The sequence below is a fragment of the Theropithecus gelada genome, chromosome 5, assembly GCF_003255815.1.
Source record: "Theropithecus gelada isolate Dixy chromosome 5, Tgel_1.0, whole genome shotgun sequence".
In the NCBI taxonomy this organism is placed as follows: Eukaryota; Metazoa; Chordata; class Mammalia; order Primates; family Cercopithecidae; genus Theropithecus; species Theropithecus gelada.
The window spans coordinates 55,820,957-55,842,827 of NC_037672.1; the positions used below are offsets into that span (position 1 = coordinate 55,820,957).

At 36.0% G+C, this 21,871-nt stretch overlaps 1 protein-coding gene across 5 annotated transcripts in view; it reads left to right on the forward strand.

Moving 5' to 3' along the window:
• The window catches only part of MAPK10 (mitogen-activated protein kinase 10), a 353,150-nt gene that overhangs the window by 328,351 nt on the left and 2,928 nt on the right, over nt 1-21,871 (forward strand). For all 5 annotated transcript variants that reach the window (XM_025385432.1, XM_025385428.1, XM_025385430.1 and 2 more), the window contains 2 exons: nt 10,019-10,082; nt 12,271-12,348. In XM_025385432.1, coding sequence (XP_025241217.1) covers nt 10,019-10,082; nt 12,271-12,348 — 142 coding nt within the window. The remainder of the gene's footprint in view (nt 1-10,018; nt 10,083-12,270; nt 12,349-21,871) is intronic.

Sequence of the window (21,871 nt, forward strand, 5' to 3'; positions counted from 1 at the left end):
CCATTTGTCAATTTTTCTTTTGTTGCAATTACTTTTGGTGTTTTAGTCATGAAGTCTTTGCCCATGCCTGTGTCCTGAATGGTATTGCCTAGGTTTTCTTCTGGGGTTTTTATGGTTTGAGGTCTTACATTTAAGTCTTTAATCTATCTTGAGTTAATTTTTGTATAAGGTGTAAGGAAGGGGTCCAGTTTCAGTTTTCTGTATATGGTTGGCCAGTTTTTCCAGCATCATTTATTAAATAGGGAATTGTTTCCCCATTGCTTGCTTTTGTCAGGTTTGTCGAAGATCAGATGGTTGTAGATGCCTTAACACATTATTGTAGCTATTATTATTCTTAATAGTTTTTTTTCTTTTTCACCTTCATGGTGAAGATATAGGAGAATTATATACCACCATTACAGTATTAGAGTGTTCTGAGTTTGACTGTGTACTTACCTTTATAAGTGAGTTTTACACTTTCACACGTTTTTGTGTCACTAATTAGAGTGCTTTTCTTTTAGCCTGAAGAATTCTCTTAAGCATTTCTTGTGACACAGGTCTGGTGGTGATGAACTCCCTCAACTTTTATTTTGGAAAGACCTTATCTCTCCTTTTCTGAAGGACAACTTTGTGGGGTACAGTATTCCTGATTGATAGTTTTTTTTAATTTTAGCATTTTGATTATATTGTCCCATACACTCCTGGCCTGTAAGGTTTCTGTTGAAAAATCTGCTAGCTTGATAGGAACACTCCCTTAAATGTTATTTGCTTCTTTTCCCTTGGTGCCTTCAAGATCCTTTCTTTGTCTTTGATTTTTGTTGATTTCTTTATGATATGTCTTGGTGTAATCTTGTTTGAATTGAATCTGATTAGAGACCTTTAACTTTCCTCTACCTGAATATATCTTTCCAGAGATTTGAAAAACCTTCGGCTACTATTTCCTGAAACATGCTTCCTACCCCTTTTCTGTCTCTTCTTGAACTCAAAAATGTGCTCTTTTGATGCTCTCCCATAAATCACTTAAACTTTCTCTATTTGTTTTCATTTTTTCTCTTCTGACCACATGTTTTTAAATAACTGGTCTTCAAGCCTACAAGTTCTTTCTTCTTCTTGATCAATCCTACTATTGCATTTTTCTTTTCATTCATTATATTCAGCAATAGGATTTCTGTTTGTCTTTGAAAAATAATTTCAATCTCTCTGTTAAATTTGTTTTATTTATTGTTTTCTTGATTTTATTAGATTGTTTCCCTGTAATTTTTTTGAAGCTTGTTGAGCTTCCTTAACAATTATTTTGAATTTTTTGTCTCTTAGTTTATATATTTCCATTTCTCTTGAGTCAGCCATTGGGAGATTTTTGTATTTTTTTGGTGGTTTATGTCACCTCAGCTTTTCATGTTTCTTATTTCCTTACATTGATATGTGTGCATCTGAAGAAGTCAGGGCTTATTCCAGTCTTTGCAGACTGGCTTTGTCTGGGAAAACTCTTTATCAGTCAGCCTTTCCATAGATCCTGTGCATGCCATTTGGTGTGGTCTAAGGGTAGGCCTGCTGTTGGAATCCTTAGGCAGGTTGGCTGGGTGTCTGGGTGCCTGGGTCAGCAAGTGGGTGGGTCTATAGGGTTGAGCCTAAGTCTATATCCACAAGTGTGGACCCATTGATTAAGTCCACATGGATGGGCGAGAAGTCTGGGTACACAAGGGCAGACCTAATGCCTGTATCTGCAAATATTTGCCTACATCTGCAGAGGTTGGCCTTATCCTTGGGTCCACAGGGGCCTACTTGGCTCTGGGATGGGCTTTGAGTCTGAGTCTGCAGGAAATAGTCAGTTACTGGGATGGATCTGATGTCCAGGATTATAGGGGACGGCCCAGGGCTGGAGAAGTTCCAGAGGCTGGGGTGCTAAGGTAGACCTGACAGTAGAGTGGTCCAGAGACTGAGTCTGCTGTATAGACCTTGAATCTAGGGCTACAAGCTCCTGATCAGTGCCGGGAAAGGTGTGGAAGCTCAGTTCACAAGTACTAGCTTGGTGTCTAGGGCTGTGAGGGCCTCTTTGGTGCTGGGTTTTACTGTGGCAGGCCCAGTGTTGGGGTCCAAGGCAAAGTCTGATGCTCACTTCCTTCTCCTTCCATCATGTGGAGGGTATCTGTCTCCATGTTGCGCTGTCTGGTGTTGGGGGAAGAGTGAAGCAGGTAATGTGAAACTGTCCTTCCTCTCTCTGCAATGCATCTTTTCTTATTTCTGTGCTATATCCAGGTGCTGAAACCTCTCACCTGGTTTCCTTCACTTTTGTGAAGGTATTTTTGTGTGTGGATAGTTGTTCAAATTGATGTTTCTGTGGGAGAGGGAGCACTGGAGAGCCTTATTTTATCATCTTGCTGATATCTCCTCAACTCACACCTTTAAAAGGCATTTATTTCATCTGTAGTAGTATATTATTTAATTTCTGTTTAAGAACACAGACATAGTTCCTGAAACTTGCTGAAGCAATTTTAAATAATCAACTGATAGTACATCACAAAATGCCATATATCTACTTTTAGAAGGCAATGAAGTTTTTGGTAACTGGAAACCAGGTCACTGGCTTAATGCATAGCAAGGTCACATTACTGAGAAATCATAGGAATTAATTATATCTAATCAATTCTCTTGATAATTGTGCACATTGCAATAATATTTTCATTATTTTGGCTGATTGTTGGTAAGACTGTTTGTGTAACAAATATTGAGCTCCATTTTGGGGTAATGAACTGCTGTTGGTCCTACAGAGAATATAAGGTTTTAGAGAAAAATTGAACATGCTAAACTGTGCCATTAGCCAAATAAAACCATGAAAGTACATATCATTTAATGCTACACAGACTCATTTTACCAAAATTTTTATTTTCTAATTAAAAGGTGAAAATTTAAGAAGTCCTAGTCATCAAATTAAGAAAAAAAAAATTAGAAAGCTTACTTTATATGTGTAGATTCAAGGAAATGTGAAATCAAAATGTTGCATATTTCCTCAATGGATTTCCTGTTCTATCTAATTTTGTACTTATACCCTTCTTTCTTAAAGCCTTTTAATAAACCATGCATCTTTTGACAATCATCAAACTGCCAAGCTTAATAAGAAAAAACAAAGCATATTTCAATAAGATACAATATCATGCACTTTGATCCAGATGTTGAATTAATAGTGAATGCACACACTGAGAGACAGTGCTATTTAAAGCTTTCATTGACATTTTAAACAAGGCAGCTGAGCACAGGGAGATCCTTAATTAGGACAAAGCAGACAAACACCAACAACTTGATGATTGTCATATGGTTCAGAGCATGAGTGGTAGGGAAAAGTGTCAGTTCAGGGCTCAAAGATGAATCAAAAGAACAACTTTGTACGACTTAGATTTCTCATATCTGGTTTTTGTCTCTTTAGAGATTCATGTGTTTAGAGGTCTTTGATGTTCATGATACTTTGACAAAAAGTGTTTAAGAATATAAGTGTTGATTGCTTGTATGATAGTTGCCAGCTCTAACTGTATGTGTAGACTGACAGAAAATTGGAACAGAAATCAGTGTGTGGCAGGCTCAAATTTGTCTTTAATGAATATCTTTTACAGGTGTCAAATTATCCAGTTTAATGTTTCTGTTTCTTCAACCCATAGGAATCCCATTATTCTGTCTTTTCCCATAAGAGACCATAAATGTATTCATCTGTCACTAATTAACTCTGTGATTCTGGGCAAATCACTTACGCTTTCTCAGTTTCTATATTCTCATTTGAAAATTGAATAAGGATGGCATTAGATAATCTCTGAACTTTCTTTTACCACTAATATCCTATAATGCTGTTGAAAAAAGAATTATCTCAAAGATTCAGTAAAAAATAAAATCACACATTTTACTCATGAATATTACTTGTATATATGGGATAAAATGAATGAAGTCACAAGAAAGAGCAACTTTTTTTTTTTTTTGAGATGGAGTCACCCAGGCTGGAGTACAGTGCTGTGATCTTGGCTCACTGCAAGCTCTGCCTCCCGGGTTAATGCCATTCTCCTGCCTCAATCTCCCAAGTAGCTGGGAATACAGGTGCCCACCACAGCGCCCAGCTAATTTTTTATACTTGTAGTAGAGACAGGGTTTCACCATGTTAGCCAGGATGGTCTCGATCTCCTTACTTCGTGATCTGCCCACCGTGGCCTCCCAAAGTGCTGGTATTACAGGCAGAAAGAGCAACTTTTACCTTCAAAAGATCAATTAGGAATTGAACAGGTACTCGTTAAAGAGATCTCTTTAGTAAAAAGTCATGTCCAACAGCAAGAACTCCATAGAATGCCTGCAGAATCCACAGTTTTCCACTATAGATTTATTATGTAGAATTCTACTCTTGTCTGTACTATCTGCCAACAGCCATATTTTATAACTGAATTTTACGTTCCTGAAAATAGAGAAAATGGAAGGAATGCTGACGTGCTGTCTCAAGGAAGCAAAAGGTACAGCTGCAATTGTTGAAACCTCAGTGTTAGAAAAACATTGCAATTCAGTTGTTTTCTGTGTCCTCAAATTACTGTATACCTTAGATCTCTAATATGTCATGTCACAACATTGCTACGTAGAGTGTCCACATATTTATCCTCCAAACCACAACACTTAAAGGAGAGAAGGGGGTAAGGGCTACTAATAATTACAAGGACAATAGGCATAAAGTGGAACTATTTTGTACAAACTGGGAAATATGGTCACCCTATTGGCTTATGTTTCTATTTCTTGTTTCACAAAGATGTTCACTTTAAATATTGTTTTGTTAGCCTTTATTTTAGATTCAACAGTATTGACACTTGCTCTGGGTTACTCTTTAAATTTGTTTTTAATAAAACTTTCATCATTAATTAGCTATATGACTTCATGATATATTTTTTTAAATTTCTTTGAATCTTAGTTTCCTGACTCTGAGGATTATTAGGGTATATATAAGGACAGCTTAAGATATGGTGGTTTCTCAGAAAAAAAAAAGTGGTTTCCTTTAACTAGATAGAGGACAGTGTTTTTCTTTTATTAAGTTCTCAAAGAGACTTGGGAGAGTAGATCTGAGATCATTATACTTTTTCTAGTGTCACAATTGTTCTATAGTTTCTTTCCTTTTAGTTATATTGGTGTTGAAAATCTTTTTCTACATTTTTTCAATTGTTTAGGTGATGTCTCCATCGAAGATCTATCTGGATCTTTCTGGGGGTGATAGCAATTTAAAGTTTGGAAAGCTTTCAAAGGGTTCAGAGGCTTGCTTTCTATTATACATTGCTGGTACCCTGAGAGTCAAAATCTTTATGTGCTTCATTTGCAAGAAACAACCAATTACTTACTTTTTGTGAAATTCTACTCGCTTGACTTCTATAACATTGCAATATTCTCATTTTTCATGTATTTCTCTAGCTGTTCTCTTTTTCCTTAGTGAACTTATCTTTCTTTGTCCAATCTTTAAACCTTGATTTGACCATTTACTTTCTATATCCACATATCTTCCCTGGGTGACCTCATCCACTGTCATAGTTTCAACAAACATCTCTTGCTGGTAGTCTCAAATCTATACATCTCTATTGAACAGCATTCCTCTGAACTTCAGATTATATACTTAACTTTCAAATCAACATCTCTTCTCACATAATGCTTAGGCTCACCTCTCTACCAATCTCATTTCCACTTTTCCATTCTCGATTTCTTTACATGGCTTCACCAACATGATCATCTTCCCGGGTACTCAGCTTAGAAACTGGGGACTCATATTCTTCTCTCCCATCACATGCATTCAATCAAAAACCAAATTCTGCCAAGTTTATTTATTAATATTTATTAATTATACCTGGATCTGTATTTTTCATTCACCCTCTTTTTTTTTTTTTTTTTTTTACCACAGTCAGAACTTTTAATATTTTTTATAGATCATGCAATGGCTCCCTACCTCTTCTCCCTGCTTACAGTTGCATCTTTCTTCAATCCAGCTGTAAATTTGACCGGGCCGTTCTCTTACACTCTTCAGTGATTTCTCTTCTTCTTTCTTCCATATCATGACACCCTGGATCTTTTTTTTTTTTTTTTTTTTTGAGACAGAGTCTCGCTCTGTCACCCAGGCTGGAGTGTAGTGGCACAATCTCGGCTCACTGCAACCTTCACCTCCCGGGTTCAAGTGATTCTCTTGCCTCAGCCTTCCGAGTAGCAGGGATTGCAGGTGCCTGCCACCATGCCCAGCTAATTTTTGTATCTTTAGTAGAGGTGAGGTTTCACCATGTTGGCCAGGTTGGTCTCGAACTCCTGAATTCAAATAATCCACCCACCTCGGCCTCCCAAAGTGCTGGGATTACAGGCATGAGCCACAGTGCCTGGCGCCCTGGATCATCCTTGATTCACCCTTTGTCTGACCCTTCTGCTTCTCTAGGTACAGCTCTTATATCTTGTCACTTCTCACCACATGTTTTATTTTATTGTGACAAAATTCCTTCTTGTTTTCTTGGCATGCATGTACACACAGAGAAGCACATGCACCACCACCACCACTACCACCACCACCACCACCACCACCACCACCCTTATTCTGCTTCCTACATACTGTGACTTGGCTTATAATGTGCTCTTGGCATAGAGTCACCTTTTGTCCTCCTTCTTTTATCTTGACAACCTCCCACACATCTTCCGCTCACTGAATAAGCATCACTCCAGGAAATAAAATCCAGGCTTTGTCAGGACTTCTCCACTCTGTTCCCTTAGACCATATACATGTTTCTATCATTTATCATGTTGTATGCTAACGATCCGTTTTGCATCAGTCTTACCCCAGTAAATTGTGAACTCCTTGTGGTCAGCAATCACATTATTCAGTTTTGAAATCTCAGTTTTTTATATAGTCTGCCATGTGTTAGGTGTCCAAGACCTTTACTGAATGAATACATTTAATAAAGAAATAAATAAATTCTAGTATTTATTAATTCACAGTGACCATGTACTTGTTTGTGTTTCTTCCTCATTTAATTGAAACAATTTGGACATGTTTCATCAGTATAAAATTCATATAATTGACCACCAATATAAATTCATATAAAATTAATCATCAATAGAAATATGTCTAATCCATTTTAAGTTATTGTTTATGCAATCCATATAAATTTGCATTTCAATTTCTGCAGTAATTTCAACCAAGGAAGTAAAGTCCAAATCTCCCAAAATATTAGGAAAGATGTTTACAGTCTTTTGAAAAAATATTCAAAGGGTGAAAGTCACAGGTCCTGATAACTCTCCATATACTATCCTTAACTTCCTCTTATCCTTCATTTCTCACATCTCAAATTATTCTTATCTGCTAAACTCTCCTAAAATACTCTCTCAACAGACATCTCTGGGGCATTTTTCTTTATCCCCACTCCTCATTTATTTTTTATTTAGACTGTCACTTAGCAAGAGAATAATTCCTATTAAATAAGGTGGGGAAAGAGCATAAGCGAGTGCTCAAATACCAACTTCTCTTTAGCAGAAGGAGGCAGGGAATGTTTCGGACTATCTCATCCTGATGATTGCTGCCAAGCACTTACATGTGTGTGTGTTGTAACATTGCTCTCTTTGGATTATTGGTCAATTATTCTTCTATACTGTCACATAGAAGACACCTGTATGTGCATGTGCCCTTTCACTGGAGGTGACATTTGCATTTCCTCTTCAAAAAACAAACAAACAAACAAACAAAAATCTGAATATGTAGTAAATTTGCAGAGGCCGTCGAACAAATACTATAAATTCAAGTGTGTTTAAAGCAGCCCCCTTGGTTTGTTGAAAGGAAAAATCTTGAACTCAGCACTTTGCTTTCTCTCTTGCAGTTGGTTTATGATTAGCGTCTGTGTACTTTGTACTTTTTATATCAGCAACAGCTGTACACTGAGGCTCCTAGGAAAACCTCCTCAAAATAGCTTTGTTGCAAAAAGAAAATGGCATTTAGGAACTTTGGCAGGAACTGTACTCTTGAGCCATGTTCAATTTTAAAACTTGAATGGAAAAATCCACTGCATGGAGAAGCCAGCCAGGCAGGATCATGAGCTGGATCTATTGTTAGAAGAAGAAGGAGGTGCCAACAGCTCAGAGGGCTCTGGGGGCTCTGAGAGCTTACGTACACTGAGTCCTGCAGGGGTCCTGGACAAGGCCACTTGGATGGGGGCCTAACCACAGCATTACACACGCTCAGGAAGAGGCAAAGGCGGAAATTTACCACTTGGCAAAGCGTCTTCACAAAACCAGACTTGGCTTTGTGGTAGCTTCCTTAGGTAATGGTTTCACAATTTTTCAAAAATAACTTCATTTTACTCATTCACTCACTAAGTCAGAATGTTTCTATTATTTGAGAGTTCTTGATAGAGGTGGAAGGTTCTACCTCAGTCAGGTCCTGAGAGCAGTGCCTAACTATCCCAGTCCTGTCACCTATATACGGTCAATGTGTTGTGTTCTTACTATTGTCTGGGGTGTTGTGAGAGTCTCATTTTGCTTAGTTGTCAGTGCTGACAGCTGCTGAGAGCTGCTCAGCCAGCCACTTCTGAATTGCAGTAGGTGAGGTTTACAGCCTTCTGCCCCAGTAACAGTCAAATGTGCTAAAACAATGTCTGGCTCCGTGAGTAGTTATTTCTCAATACCTCAGTATTATGCTAAGTTACTTCACCACAGTTGTGCCAAGTCTTCTATTTTCATAGCCAGATACTTTGCAGGATGTGAGGCCCCAGCGTGCCAGGCCTAGAGTGAATATTTGTGTCTGTCATGATTCAAGCTACCAGAGATTTTGCATGAATTAGAGAAGGGTCACTTTAGCCCGAGGGTGCTGCTCATGAGCCAAAAAGCTCTCACAGAAGCCAGAAGCTGTCTCTGAAAATCCTGTCCAGCGCTTTCCTTACTATAATAGCCATTTTCGAAAGGTCTGTGTCCTAAAGGGCTTGCATCACTCTTATTGAGTGACTCTTTTAGTTTTTCACAAAAACTATTGCTTTTGGAGTATTGGACAGGGCAGCAAAAACTTGATAGCTCTTCTTTGCGCTCAGTCCGGTGCCAACCAGTGTAGCCCCTCAGCCTTGTCTTTCTCTACCCCATGGTGGTTTAGTTTTCCAAGAGCCTTTTTATTTTTTTTCTTTCCATGTCACTTGTCTTGAATTGGAGCTACCCTAGCCACCATGATAGATCTCCTAAAGTCTAAATATCAGGAAGAAGAGGTCAGAGAATTTATTTGAGATTCTACTTCCTGGTAGGCACATAGGTTTGTGAAAATCCCTCCTTTTCCACGTTTGAACTCCACATGGGAAGAGAAATGCTGGCTCTGTAAGTCAGACTGAAGACCCTATCGCATCATGTCTACTAGAGAGGACTAACCAAGGGCCATTGAGGGATTCAAGGTGACCCACCTCTACAGTCAACTGGCAGTTTCTTCAGGTTAAAATAAACAAAAAGCTTAAAATCATTTAAGTATAGGGCACATAGCAATATAAACACGTATTCTATGATATTTCATGAAAAATAAAAAGGTTGATTTGGTGTCAATTTTTTTTTTTTTTTGTATTGAGGACTAGTACTATGGTCTGTTGAGAAATATTATAAACTTTTCTTCAGGGAAGGTCTAAAAATAGAACACAATCTTACTAGCCTAGAAGGATTTTAGCATGGTTCTTTTCTAAGGCAAGTGAATGAAGGAGAATGAAGCTTCTGGGCCATTGTAATCAAGTGTTTTGTCTGCTTTTTAAAAGACCAGTCATTAATTGCTTAGGCGTGGGTTCTAAATCAGAAGATGTCAGAAAGTGAGCTCTCAGGATTTGGGTTCTGCTGCAAATATTGCAACAATCAGCAAATATTGCAATATGAATGAATCCCCCATAAGTTTACGGGAAAATTTTAACTTCTGAACTACTGTAATTACTTCGTAATTTATATACGGTTCCAATCACCAAAATAAATGAGTGCAAGGTATTCTCATGCATTGTAAGAGTTTAGTCATGTTTACATTATTGCACAAAGGTTATTATTTGTTTTTATTCGGCAGCCTCCACCTCAGATATATGACAAGCAGTTGGATGAAAGAGAACACACAATCGAAGAATGGAAAGGTAACTCTACTATTTAAAAATGTATACTTTTTATTTTATTGAACTCAGAAAGTATCACCAAGGCTTTGCTTGTAAAAACAATTTACTAAAAGATGATTTGCTGATTGCTATTCTCTTAGACCATTTTTAAAGCTCCTAAAACTTCATCTGTCTTTTTATGCCAAAAGCAATGTTGTATTTGCTCAAGAATGAAAGGCATTTACCACTGATACCTTTTAAAATGGTACTGATTGTCAGTGTTTGTCATGGTGGGGGGCAAGCTTTAGTTCAGAATTCCAGAATAAAACTTTCTATGTTTGTACATAAAATCATCATATGAAACATGAAATTAAAATTAATTCTGAGATGGTATTAGACTTTAGAAAATAAAAGATAGTATATGAGTTTACTCATTGGACTGATAAGACTTGAGAATTTAAATAGAAAATATGTGTATCGAAGTAGCCTATTTTTTTCTTTAATATAAAAATTAGAATGAATGAATGCATTAATTCATTTTTCAGCAAAACTTTTCCAAACACATACTGCATTTTTGAGATTATACTCAGAGTAAAACAAAGCAGAAAAACAATTGACTTAAAAAGAATTGTTAAACTAATCTAAATCACTACAGAATAGAAAAATATGGGAAAGTCAAATGCAGATTGTAACAAATGGTCAGATCAAAATGGGAAGAGCTGAAGGGAAGGAACGTTTGAGTTACCTTGCAGGAATTAATAAGTGTAAATTAGGAAAAGAAAAATATTTAGAAAAGATCAGATAAAGGACTAAGAGGAAAACAAAGGATAGGAATAAGCAGAAAACGTTACAAAGATACTAAACACGGCCAGGAGTGATGACTCACACCTGTAATCCCAGCAGTTTGGGAGGCTGAGGCTGGGGGATCACTTGAGCCCGGGAGTTCAGAACCAACCTAGACAACATAGGGAGACCCTGACTCTACCAGAAACATACAAAAATTAGCCGGGCATAGTGGTACACACCTGTAGTCCCACCTACTCGGGAGACTGAGGTGGGAGGATCACTTGAATCCAGGAAGTTGAGGCTGCAGTGAGCCATGATTGTGTCATTGTACTCAAGCCTGGGTGACAGAGAAAGTCTCTGTCTCTCTCTATATATATGTAAAATAAAAAAAATTTAAAAGATACTAAAGAGATTCCACTGGTCAAGAGATTCCAGGGTCATGTTGGTGAATATGGAAAAATGAACATATACATAAAGCAGATCAAGTGAAAAAAGATGCTGGGTGTAGATGAAAAAGGCTTGCTTTCATCCAAGTAAGGACAGGAAGACACTCCTTAGGAGCTCATGAATAGGTGGGTGATAGGATATAACCATCATTTGACGAGGACATGGACTAAATTGTGAGAAATTGGGAGAAAGAAGTACCTGTAAAAGGTGATGATTATACAGATTATAAGCCATTGCAAAGCAAGAATGAGTAGAGCTGAATGATTTTTAGCTAAAAGGGACAAAGTAAACAGAACTGCAACTCTCCAATTTAACTCTAGCATTCAGAAAGCCAAAAATGGATGCCAGTCTGAGAGTAAATGAACCAAATTTTTTAATGTGTTTGGTTTTTGGCAAGTTTAGATTTACAAGTCCAAGATATGAGTGTGGGAAAAAAAAAAAAAAAAACAGATGCAGTAAGAGATGGAAGTTGTAAAGATTGGTAAAAATTTAAAGTCATGAGAATATGTGCATTTCATAGGAAGTGAGTATAAAAGAAAAATGGATGTTCAAAGTCATAAAAATTGTTACTAGATGAAGCTTGAATGTATTAGTGGTTACCCCAAAGAATTCAGAAAACAAGTAAAACATGTGTTTCTTGTTTAATGTATGTAGTAATGTTTCATGTATGTAGAAATAAATGTTATTTATGTAGAAATGTATGTAGAAATAAATAGTGTATATATAGAGAGAAATAAATAGTATGTTTCATGTACGTAGAAATAAATTTTCATGCATTGATTTCTTCAGCTGCTTTATTGGATACCTATTTGTGCCAAGCTCTCTGCTAATTACAAGGCAATATAGAAATAGAAATAGAGCAGTGAAGGAATCTCAATTGATTTTTAATTTACTCAACCTTATCAAAACAGTATTACTTGCCATTAAGTAATGAATTTCCCTGTGGATGAAGGAGAAATTTGTTTTCTATAATAACACAGCTAATTGTTTCTTACAGAACTTATCTACAAGGAAGTAATGAACTCAGAAGAGAAGACTAAAAATGGCGTAGTAAAAGGACAGCCTTCTCCTTCAGGTACTCACTCTCTGTGAATAACCAATAAACTAGTACTTGTGTAATTTCTTGACCTTTTTGTAGGGGTTGCAACAAATAACATTGCTTGAAGAGCAGATGGAAAAATATCACATGGTTGTTTCCTTATAATGATTTTAGTTTTATTTCTTCTGATATTCAGTGTGGCATTCATTCTGATTATTCTGATTGTAATGGTCCAGCACAAAAACTTTTTCATCAATCATTTTAAGATAGTAATGAATCCTGAAGAAAATGTTAACATGGGCTAAAGGGTAAATGCGCCTCATCAAAATTCAGAGCCATAATGCCCTTTTGACCATCAAGTCAATGTGGAGGTCAGGAATCCTTTCAGCCACAACCTGTTCCCTCATTCATTCTTAGTGTTTGAACTCTTCTCAAGGTTGATGTGACAATAGTTGAAACATCTACCAAGATGGACTCCAGTTAAAGTCAGCTTGGAAAATTTTTCGTTTGCTAGCTACAGAATCTAACACACAATTGTACATACGTATTTTTTACTGATCCTAGTAATGTGCTTTAGTACGACTTGAGACAATTTACTTATTAATGCTAATATGTTTTTTCCTAAGACCTATGCTCTCACTATAAAGAGTTTTAGAAAATGTGATGGGTTTTTTTCAGCTTTAAAAAACTACATTCAACTCCTGCTAGCAAAAATATGGGCTACAAATGCCTAGTTTTGAGAAAAACTGATTAGGGTGTTGTTTTCCTAAGTTATTTTAGGAAAAAAGATGTAGGATGAAATAATTAATCAATTATTCATACAGATACTACTCTTTGAATAACTAATTTACACCCCAAACCAATATGATACCCAAACAGATGCAATTCGGTTATGACATGCTTTTCTCACCAGTGGGACTTGAAAAAATACTCAGTTTTATCCCAAGTTTTTCCTTTCCTCAAAGAAGGTTAAGGGAGTCACTGGAGTTGTTTTCCATACTGCCTGCCATCTCTACTCATTCACCCTAGCGTACAGATTGACACAGTCCACAGAAGCTGCTTCACACTCATCCGCGTGTTCGGCCTGTTGCTCATTAAAAAACTAAAAGACATAATCCAAAAGCCTCAAGATGCCACCTGCTGAGGCAGAACGATTCCTTGTTTTAAGAATTCCTATGATGACCAGAACATATTGTCATGTACTCATTAAGCAGCAGAAATAACAGAATTTAGCCATGGGTGACCTAGCACCTTAGGCTGGGCTGGGACAAATTTTAGTAGAACCTATTCTATTCATCTTCAGTTCAAGTTATCATTACTTCATTTCCTTTTCATACCACCTTACCCCAAAAGACTTTTTATATCTTCCCAAAGAATAGGATCTTTCCTTTCTATAGATCCTACTAGTTCCTGTATGTTAAATATTTGACCTCTTGTCTTATATCCTTTATTGATTGTAATTTCATTGAGAAGACTGTATGCATTTATCTTTGTGTCCCATGTAGTGCCTGGGTGCTGTGCCTTGCACACAGTAGTAGCTCAATAAATATTTATTAATTTGAAAATTGCCACTGAATTTCTCCCTCAGAATATTTCTTGGTACTATTCCAAACACAAAATTCAAGACAAGATCATGTAACTTTAATACAGTATACTATTCAGCATGTTCTAACACCATTATTATAAATATTTATTCGCTCTATTAATCTCCATGAAGATAAACAGGCCAAGCATCAAGTATATAAATTCTTGCCATTGGCATTTTTTCATGCTGCACATAAAGGTTTGCAGTTTTCAGGTGTTTGATTTATTCATTTTGGGAAATACATATTCATATTTTTTTTGCAGGCCGGCTTAGTGTGTTAGTGATTAATTCTAAAATGTGCAACTTATACTCTACTTGAGTGAGAAGGCTAAGCCACTTTTTAACCATTCCAACTACCTTAACAATTAAAAATTATTGCCCTAAATTATAGTTGACTGGCTTAACGAATTTATAGTTAAAATGATTGTGGATTCAATCTAGGAACAATATTCATGACTTCGTTATAAGTCACGTAGTATGACTTTCTCTTTTGTGAGAAATCATATGTATACTACACTTTATACGATGCATTTCTGTATGATATATTTATGTGCATGATGGAGAGGCTCTGGGGCAGCCATGTGCTGGCGCTGACTCTACCAGCTCATGATGGCCAATTCTGTACCTCTCTTTCCAACTATGCATTTATTGTTGGTGTGTTGTCAGCATGAAATCAGCCACGGAGGATTTACAACATGAAAATTGGCAGACCCTACAAATCAGGGTGTTTTTGTTGCCCCCTGCAGAGCCAATTGTTAAATTTTTATTGGCACACCACTGTGTGTGTGCATTTTTGTGTGTGTAATAAACCACGCTGGAAAGAAAAAGCAATTACTAAAAAATGTTTGAAAAGTCAGCTTTTTTGCATTGTTCATTATATTCAGCTTTTTTTCATTAATGTTCATGTAGCATATTTTATTTTGAAAATAGCTAGGGTAAAGTATTTTTATAATACAGACTCTGTTAGTATTCAGTCATAACAATACTGGGAATTCTGTAGCAAGGGAATAAGTTAAAGCAGTATCTCAGGGGCCAAATGCTTCTAATATTGACACTCATGTTACGTGATGCTTTTAAAATGTAAGTAGGAAGTTAAATGTGCATTTGCAGAATAATTTATAGGTTTTAAATTTATTGATGGAATTGTTGTATGTCAATAAGAGATAAATTTAAACTTCAGATACATTTCTAAATAAATAATTGTACTCCCTTCTGTTATCTGATTTCACTTGCATAGTAATTTATTTTCAAGGATGGCATAGCTGCTTGCTTGCTGAATTGATCTGTAATAATTGTTGAGGGACTGGCAGTCCATGAATAGAAATTAATTTTCTTCTAAAAACATTTGTTATAGGATGTTAGAGCTAGAACAATAGGAGAGCATCTGATTCACCAATGCTCAATTTGTTCACCAGCCCTCTTCCACCTGAGAAGTAAAGCTCCCAAAACTAACAGTGACTCACTAAGATAAGGATGCTGAACATCAGGATGAGCAGAGATTTTCCAAAATCTCTAAGTCAAAGATAAAGCTTCTGGGTGATTTAAATATGCAACTGTTTCCTCCCCAATGTGGACCACATTCCCCACCATGGGAATATGTCTTAGGGTCACTAATCTAGTCCATTAATTTTATTTACTTTTTATTTAAAAATCTCAGGCCCAGACAAATTGTGGCTCAAGATCATGTAGATAAAAAAGGCACTATTTTTTTTTTCATTCTTGTGCTTTTTCTCATTCTGTGTCTACTATATATTTTTTGCTGTTGTTGGCAGTGGGGGGTATCAGGAAAATCATTTCCTTTAAAAAAAAGTGGAACAACATTTTCCACCATAACAATGTTTTTTGGTTAAATAACTCCTAGCTGAGAAATTTTCTTTAGCATACGTTACTTCTTTCTATGAAATTTGATTTTTTAGGTAAAGTTGAAGGTAGCTAATATTCCTCGTTTGCAACCCAACCCTATTGGCATTTTCGGTTCCTTTTAATGCCATTTTTATTGACAAAAATTTGTAATGCTTTATTGATGGCAAAACATTTTTGAAAATGTATATCTCTACTGTTTTCTCTTAAGTAACACAGAAAGAAGAGATATTTATCACATTGGACAACTGAACACTATGATCACATTCAATTCAGTTCAATTCTGTTTAAGATATTTTCGCAAACTGCTTGGCAGTAATTTAACAACTTAAAGCCAAGGCCCATGTCTTGTCCCTTATATTTGTTTTGGGTTTATGTTTTACAAGGCCTGTTTATTGCCTACATGAAAATAGACTTCAATGGATCATCCAGTAAAGCCAGAAGTGGCTGCAGGCAAGGAGGCATTTATTATAGTGAAATAGAGGGAGGCATACAGAAGCAAATAGTTTTCATCTAATAGTGGTGGACTGGTTAACATTTAACAACTATATTTAAAAAAAGAATTGAGGAGTAGCACTTAAGATTAACACTTAACAACTATATTTAAAAATAGAATCGACGAGTAGCACTTAACAATTTCTGTGGTATAAATATTCTCACAGTGACCAATTTTAAGCAACAATGTAACATCAATGGGTGCAGAGTTGGAAAGAGATGTTAATAATTGGTTCTAAGAAGCCACTGAAAGCCAGCTCCAGCACACTATAGACAGTGTGCATTTTTCTCCCACCATCACACTGTATAGCAAGGAACCATTCCCATGAAACAAGCAGATGTCATGGGAATTTTTACAACTGAAGTACTGACGACCTCTCTTAATGAATTGGTGCCATATAAAATCAGAAGCAATAGTCTATGGAACCCTAGAAATACAGCTGATAAAGACTTTGATAGATTCTGAACTTTGAGTAGTTGAACACTAATTATAATTTGCATTCAACATTGATAAACTGGAGGGCAGGGCCATTCCAACACAGAAGATAGGAATTAGAGAGAACCAGCTGATGAACAAAAGGAGAAGAAGGACAACCGCAACAAAATGATTTCCTTTGGCCACAAATAGCTTAACAGTTTCACTAGTTCGAAAGCAAGAAGGAACTTGCTTTTCCTCACAGAACCTGTCTAGAAGAGTACACATAAAAGATACTCAATACTGTTTTGTTAACTCGAGTACTTACTCTGTGCTACTACTCAGCAGTAGACACTGGAAGACAGGAGAAACAAAGAAGTATAATGAAAGAAGTAAAAAGAAGCAGGGGAAATATATACTTGAGGTAATCTATAACAAAACTACATATAATAAAGAACTGACTGGTATGGCATAACATTCAGAATATTCCAGAAGTGTGCTGAAAATATGCTGATTTTGAAAATAAGTGCAGTAGGAGTGCTGTGTGTTTTATAAGCATAACCTGCAGCATGATCCCCTGTTTATAAAGAGCTTATTAAAAGCTACTCTGACTTTTGCTACATCCATTCAATATTATTCATAGATACAAATTTGTGTTTTGCTGCTGGGGAAATTTCCTCAGTGCTCTTTGTTTAATTTCTCTAGCTGCCATTGTTGTGGGTTTGTGTTTATTTGTAAACATCAAATTGTTTTCCTATAAGGGAGCCTTATTTCAGCTAAGCCTTATCTCACCCTTATTTGAATCATTACTGAGCTTTCACTGTGACAATAAGAACATGTCTCCATAATCGACTCCAGCCAGGATAGGGGAAAAAGCCTATCTCAAGAGAAGACCAAGATTATTATTAAAGATACTTAAAAATACTTTTTGGTTTGTATTATGCCACAATTTTATTTTAAAACTTTCAAGCTGGTTATTTTCTCATAAATAAAGCATGCTATCAAAAATCCTCCTGGTTCTACTGGCATTCTGGTTAATTACAACATTCATTATATATATATATTCATTTGATCTGTTTTTAATATCCAATCCCCTGACACTGAAACTTCTGATTCAAATAAACCCTAAGTATAATTGTATTTCTACACATTAGCAATGAACATAAAACATTTCGAGAATAGCATCAAGAAATATATATTTAGGAATAAATTTAGCAAAAGAAGTGCAAGCTTTGTACTCTGAAAACTACAAAACATTGTTGAAAGAAATTAGAGACCTAATAACTGGAAAGACATTTCATTGTTCATGGATTAGAAGATTTAATATTGTCAAGGTGATGACAGATGCTCCCCAAATTGATGTACAGATTAAGCCAATGCCTATCAAAATCATAGCTGTCTTTCTTGCAGAAATTGACAAGCCCATCTTAAAATTTATGTGGAAATGCAAAGGATGCAGAATATCCAAAATAACCTTGAAAAACAACACAGCTGGGAGATTTACATGTTCTGATTTCAAAACTTACTACAAAGCTACAATATCCAAGACAGAGTCCTACTTGCATGAAGATACACAAATAGATCAAGGCAATCAAATTGAGAGTCCAGGAATAAATACCTACATTGATTTTTGAAAAGGATGGCAAGACATAGACAGAGACTAGCCTTTTCAATAAATGGTGCTGGGATGATTGGGTATGAATGATTCATGCAAAAGAATGAAGGTTTACCCCTGCCTCATATCATATACAAAAATGAGCTAAAAATGAATCATAGGCTTAAGTATAAGGTCTAAAATTATAAAACTCTTAGGCAAAAACACAGGAGTAAATTTTTATAATCGTGGATTAGAAAATGATTTTCTAGATATGACACAAAAACACAAGTGATAAAAGAAAAGATAGATAAATCCAATTTCATAAAAATTAAAAACATTTGTGCTTCAAAAGACACTTTCAAGAAAATGGAAAGACAAACCATAGCATAGAGGAAAAACATTTGAGAGTATATATCTGATTAAGTAACTTGTACCCAGATTATATAAAGAGCTCTTACAGGCCTGTCACAGTGGCTCATGCCTGTAGACTCAGCATTTTGGGAGACAGAAATCAGAAGATCACTTGAGGCCAGGAGCTTGAGACCAGCCTGGGCAACATGGCAAGCTCCTGTCTTTACAAAAAAACCTTTTTAAAAAAATTATCCAGGTGTGGTGGTATGTGCCTGTAGTGCTAGCTACTTGGGAGGCTGAGGCAGGAGAATTACGTGAGCCCTGGAGTTAGAGGATACAGTGAACCATGACCATGCCACTGTGCTGAAGGCTGGGTGACTGAGTAAGACCCTGTCTTTAAAAAAAATAATAATAATTTTTAAAAAAAGAAAGAAGGAAGGAAGGAGCTTACAACTCAATAATAAAAATAAAATAAAGCAATTAAAAAATGGCCAAAGGAGCTGAGTGAACTTTCTCCAAAGAAGATATACTAATGGCTGACAAGCACATGAAAAATATACTCAACATCATTAGCCATCAGGCAAATGCAAATCAAACCACAATGATATACCATTTCATGCACACTAGGATGGCTAGATAGATAAAAAGACAGATAATAAGTATCGGTGAGAATGTAGAGAAATTGGAATCCTCATACACCGCTGGTAGTAATGTAAAATGGTGCACCTACTTTAGAAAACAGTTTCTCAGTTCCTCAAGTGTTAAACCTAGAATTACTCTATGCCCCAGCAATTCCACTTATAGGTATATGCCCAAGAGAAATGAACACATGTCCATACAAAACTCATTCATTAATGTTCATAACAGCATTATTGATAATAGCCAAAAGTTGAACCAACGTAAATATCCATCAAATGCCTATCAACTAATAAATAAACAAAATGTGATGTATCCATACAATGGAATATTATGCAGCCATACAAAGATATGAAATACAGGTACATGTCACAGCATGGATAAACCTTAAAAACATTCTGCTATATGAAAGTGGCCAGTCATAAATGATCACATATGGTATGTTTCCATTTACATGAAATGTTCAGAACAGGCTATTTTATAGAGGCAAAAAGTATATTAGTCATTGCCTAGAGCTAGAGGGTAGATGAGGAATGGAGTGCAGGGTTTTCTTCAGGGATGATGAAATGCTGCAAAATGGATTGTGGTGATGGCTGCACAATGTCATGAATATACTAAACACTGAATCATAAAAATTAAATTTCTTAATTATATATGTGGATTATATCTTAATAAGGCTGTTACAAAAAATATATGAACATCATTTTATACCTCAAGTCAAAACTAAATTAAGCTGTAGCACCGTGATTTGAAAGACATCCATGGTCTAGGGATATATCATCCAGGAGACAAATAGTAAAAAAAAAAAAAAAAAAAAAAAATTTCCCTCTGCTGGGCTCACAATTGATCAGGCCTTTATAATAGAGGTCTGTGTCCAGTTTTAATCTCTACCTTTTAATAAGGATGTGGATAAATGGAGGAGAATTCTGAGGAGTCCATCATAGTGACACTAAATTATTAGCAATTTATGAAAGAATAGGAAGGCTGTTGGTATAATGTAATCCAGAATCAGGGGGGAAAAAGCAGAGCATGGCATTTGGGCAATGTAAGGGAACCAAGGGCTGTCTGCTAGGAGATAAAATCTTGTCGTGAGGGGAAATGACCCAGCTCTGTATCATAGCTATAGGGGATATAATTAAGTAGAGTTGGAATAAATTGAAGCCATTCAAAGTTGGAATATTATGGAATATTTTAACTTTACATTATACATCGTCCTGATAGTGAGAGTAATTATTTACAGAAAGACAATAACAAGAGGACTTTAAAAACCTTTTCTAGAGACATATAAGATCAGAAAGGATGGGTATTTTTAGGAGTTTAAAGAACATGAAAAATTCATAAACTTTTCTGTATATAAAAATATCAGGATCCCAAAAAAATACATATTAAAGGATCACGACCAGAGAAACTTCCAGGCAAAAAGAATGACCACGAAGAAATATATGAAAAGTTTAACAGTTCTTACCATTTATTTGAAGATCGGTGCATATCATTATCTTTATTTCCTATATTTTTTTCACATTTCCCATAGAGTACATCAATATATTTACAGTCAACAAATACAATGTAAAAATACATGGACGATAGAGGTGAGCTGTCTTAGTTCAGGTGTTTGTGTCCTCTCTAGATAACTGACACATTTTCGTCACACTTTTCTCACAGGCAAGAAATGCCTACTCCAGGAACAAAGGAGATTATGTTAACCCCTCCCCTACCTTCACGTAGTTTTATTTTGTCTGTCTGATTTATTAGGTCTATGTGATAACACTATTATAACTGACTTTGGATTTATTATTTTTCGCCAGATAGATCTTGCACACTATATTTGCTCAAATCAGATATAATTTTAGTGAGAATTCCTCATCTCTTATTTGATTAGGGGATTATACTACAGATTTTTAATAGCGAGCTATTTCACAAAGCAAGTATGTTACCACTCACATTGCTTAGGTGTATAAACAATATACAAGGAAAAAAAGTAAATGGATTGTTTCCAGGGCACTCTGGTTTAATTATATTGCACAATGCCTTTGGTTCATCTTTCTTCTGTTGATCTCAAAGCTACTGGCAACTCAGCTCTCCTTTACTGAGTGATTACCATGGGCAAGTTTCTTCTCAGAGTTTCAACCTTATAGTCCCGCATAACACATAAATAGTTTTTTTCAAGTTAATCTAAGTTAGTAATTCAGAGTTCTTATTTGGAGATTCCAAGTAAGCAAGCCTGCTGGAGAGTAAGCTCATAAGCAAAAGGTGCTAAGCCTTCTCCTATTTTTTTTTTTTTTTTGTAACTTTCATCAACAGTCCTACTTATGTCCTACTGGCTTTTCTATATGCATTTTAAGTTTGATGTCATTAATGATGACATAATAGTATTTACTTTATACACCTTCCTTTCTCTAGAGATGTGGTCCCTAAGTAATTCAGATTTCTGAACTTCACTTCAGCTCCTATTTCTTGGATAGGACACTTGCATGCGTTTGTTTTAAAAGCTCCCTGCATTAAAAATAACCAGGCTCAGATGACTCTATTAAGGGGTTTTGTTTATTTGTTTCCTCCATAAGCCAGAGGTTTTCAATGCTTGACTGAATACAGTCTCTGAGGAGATTTTTTAAAATGCAAA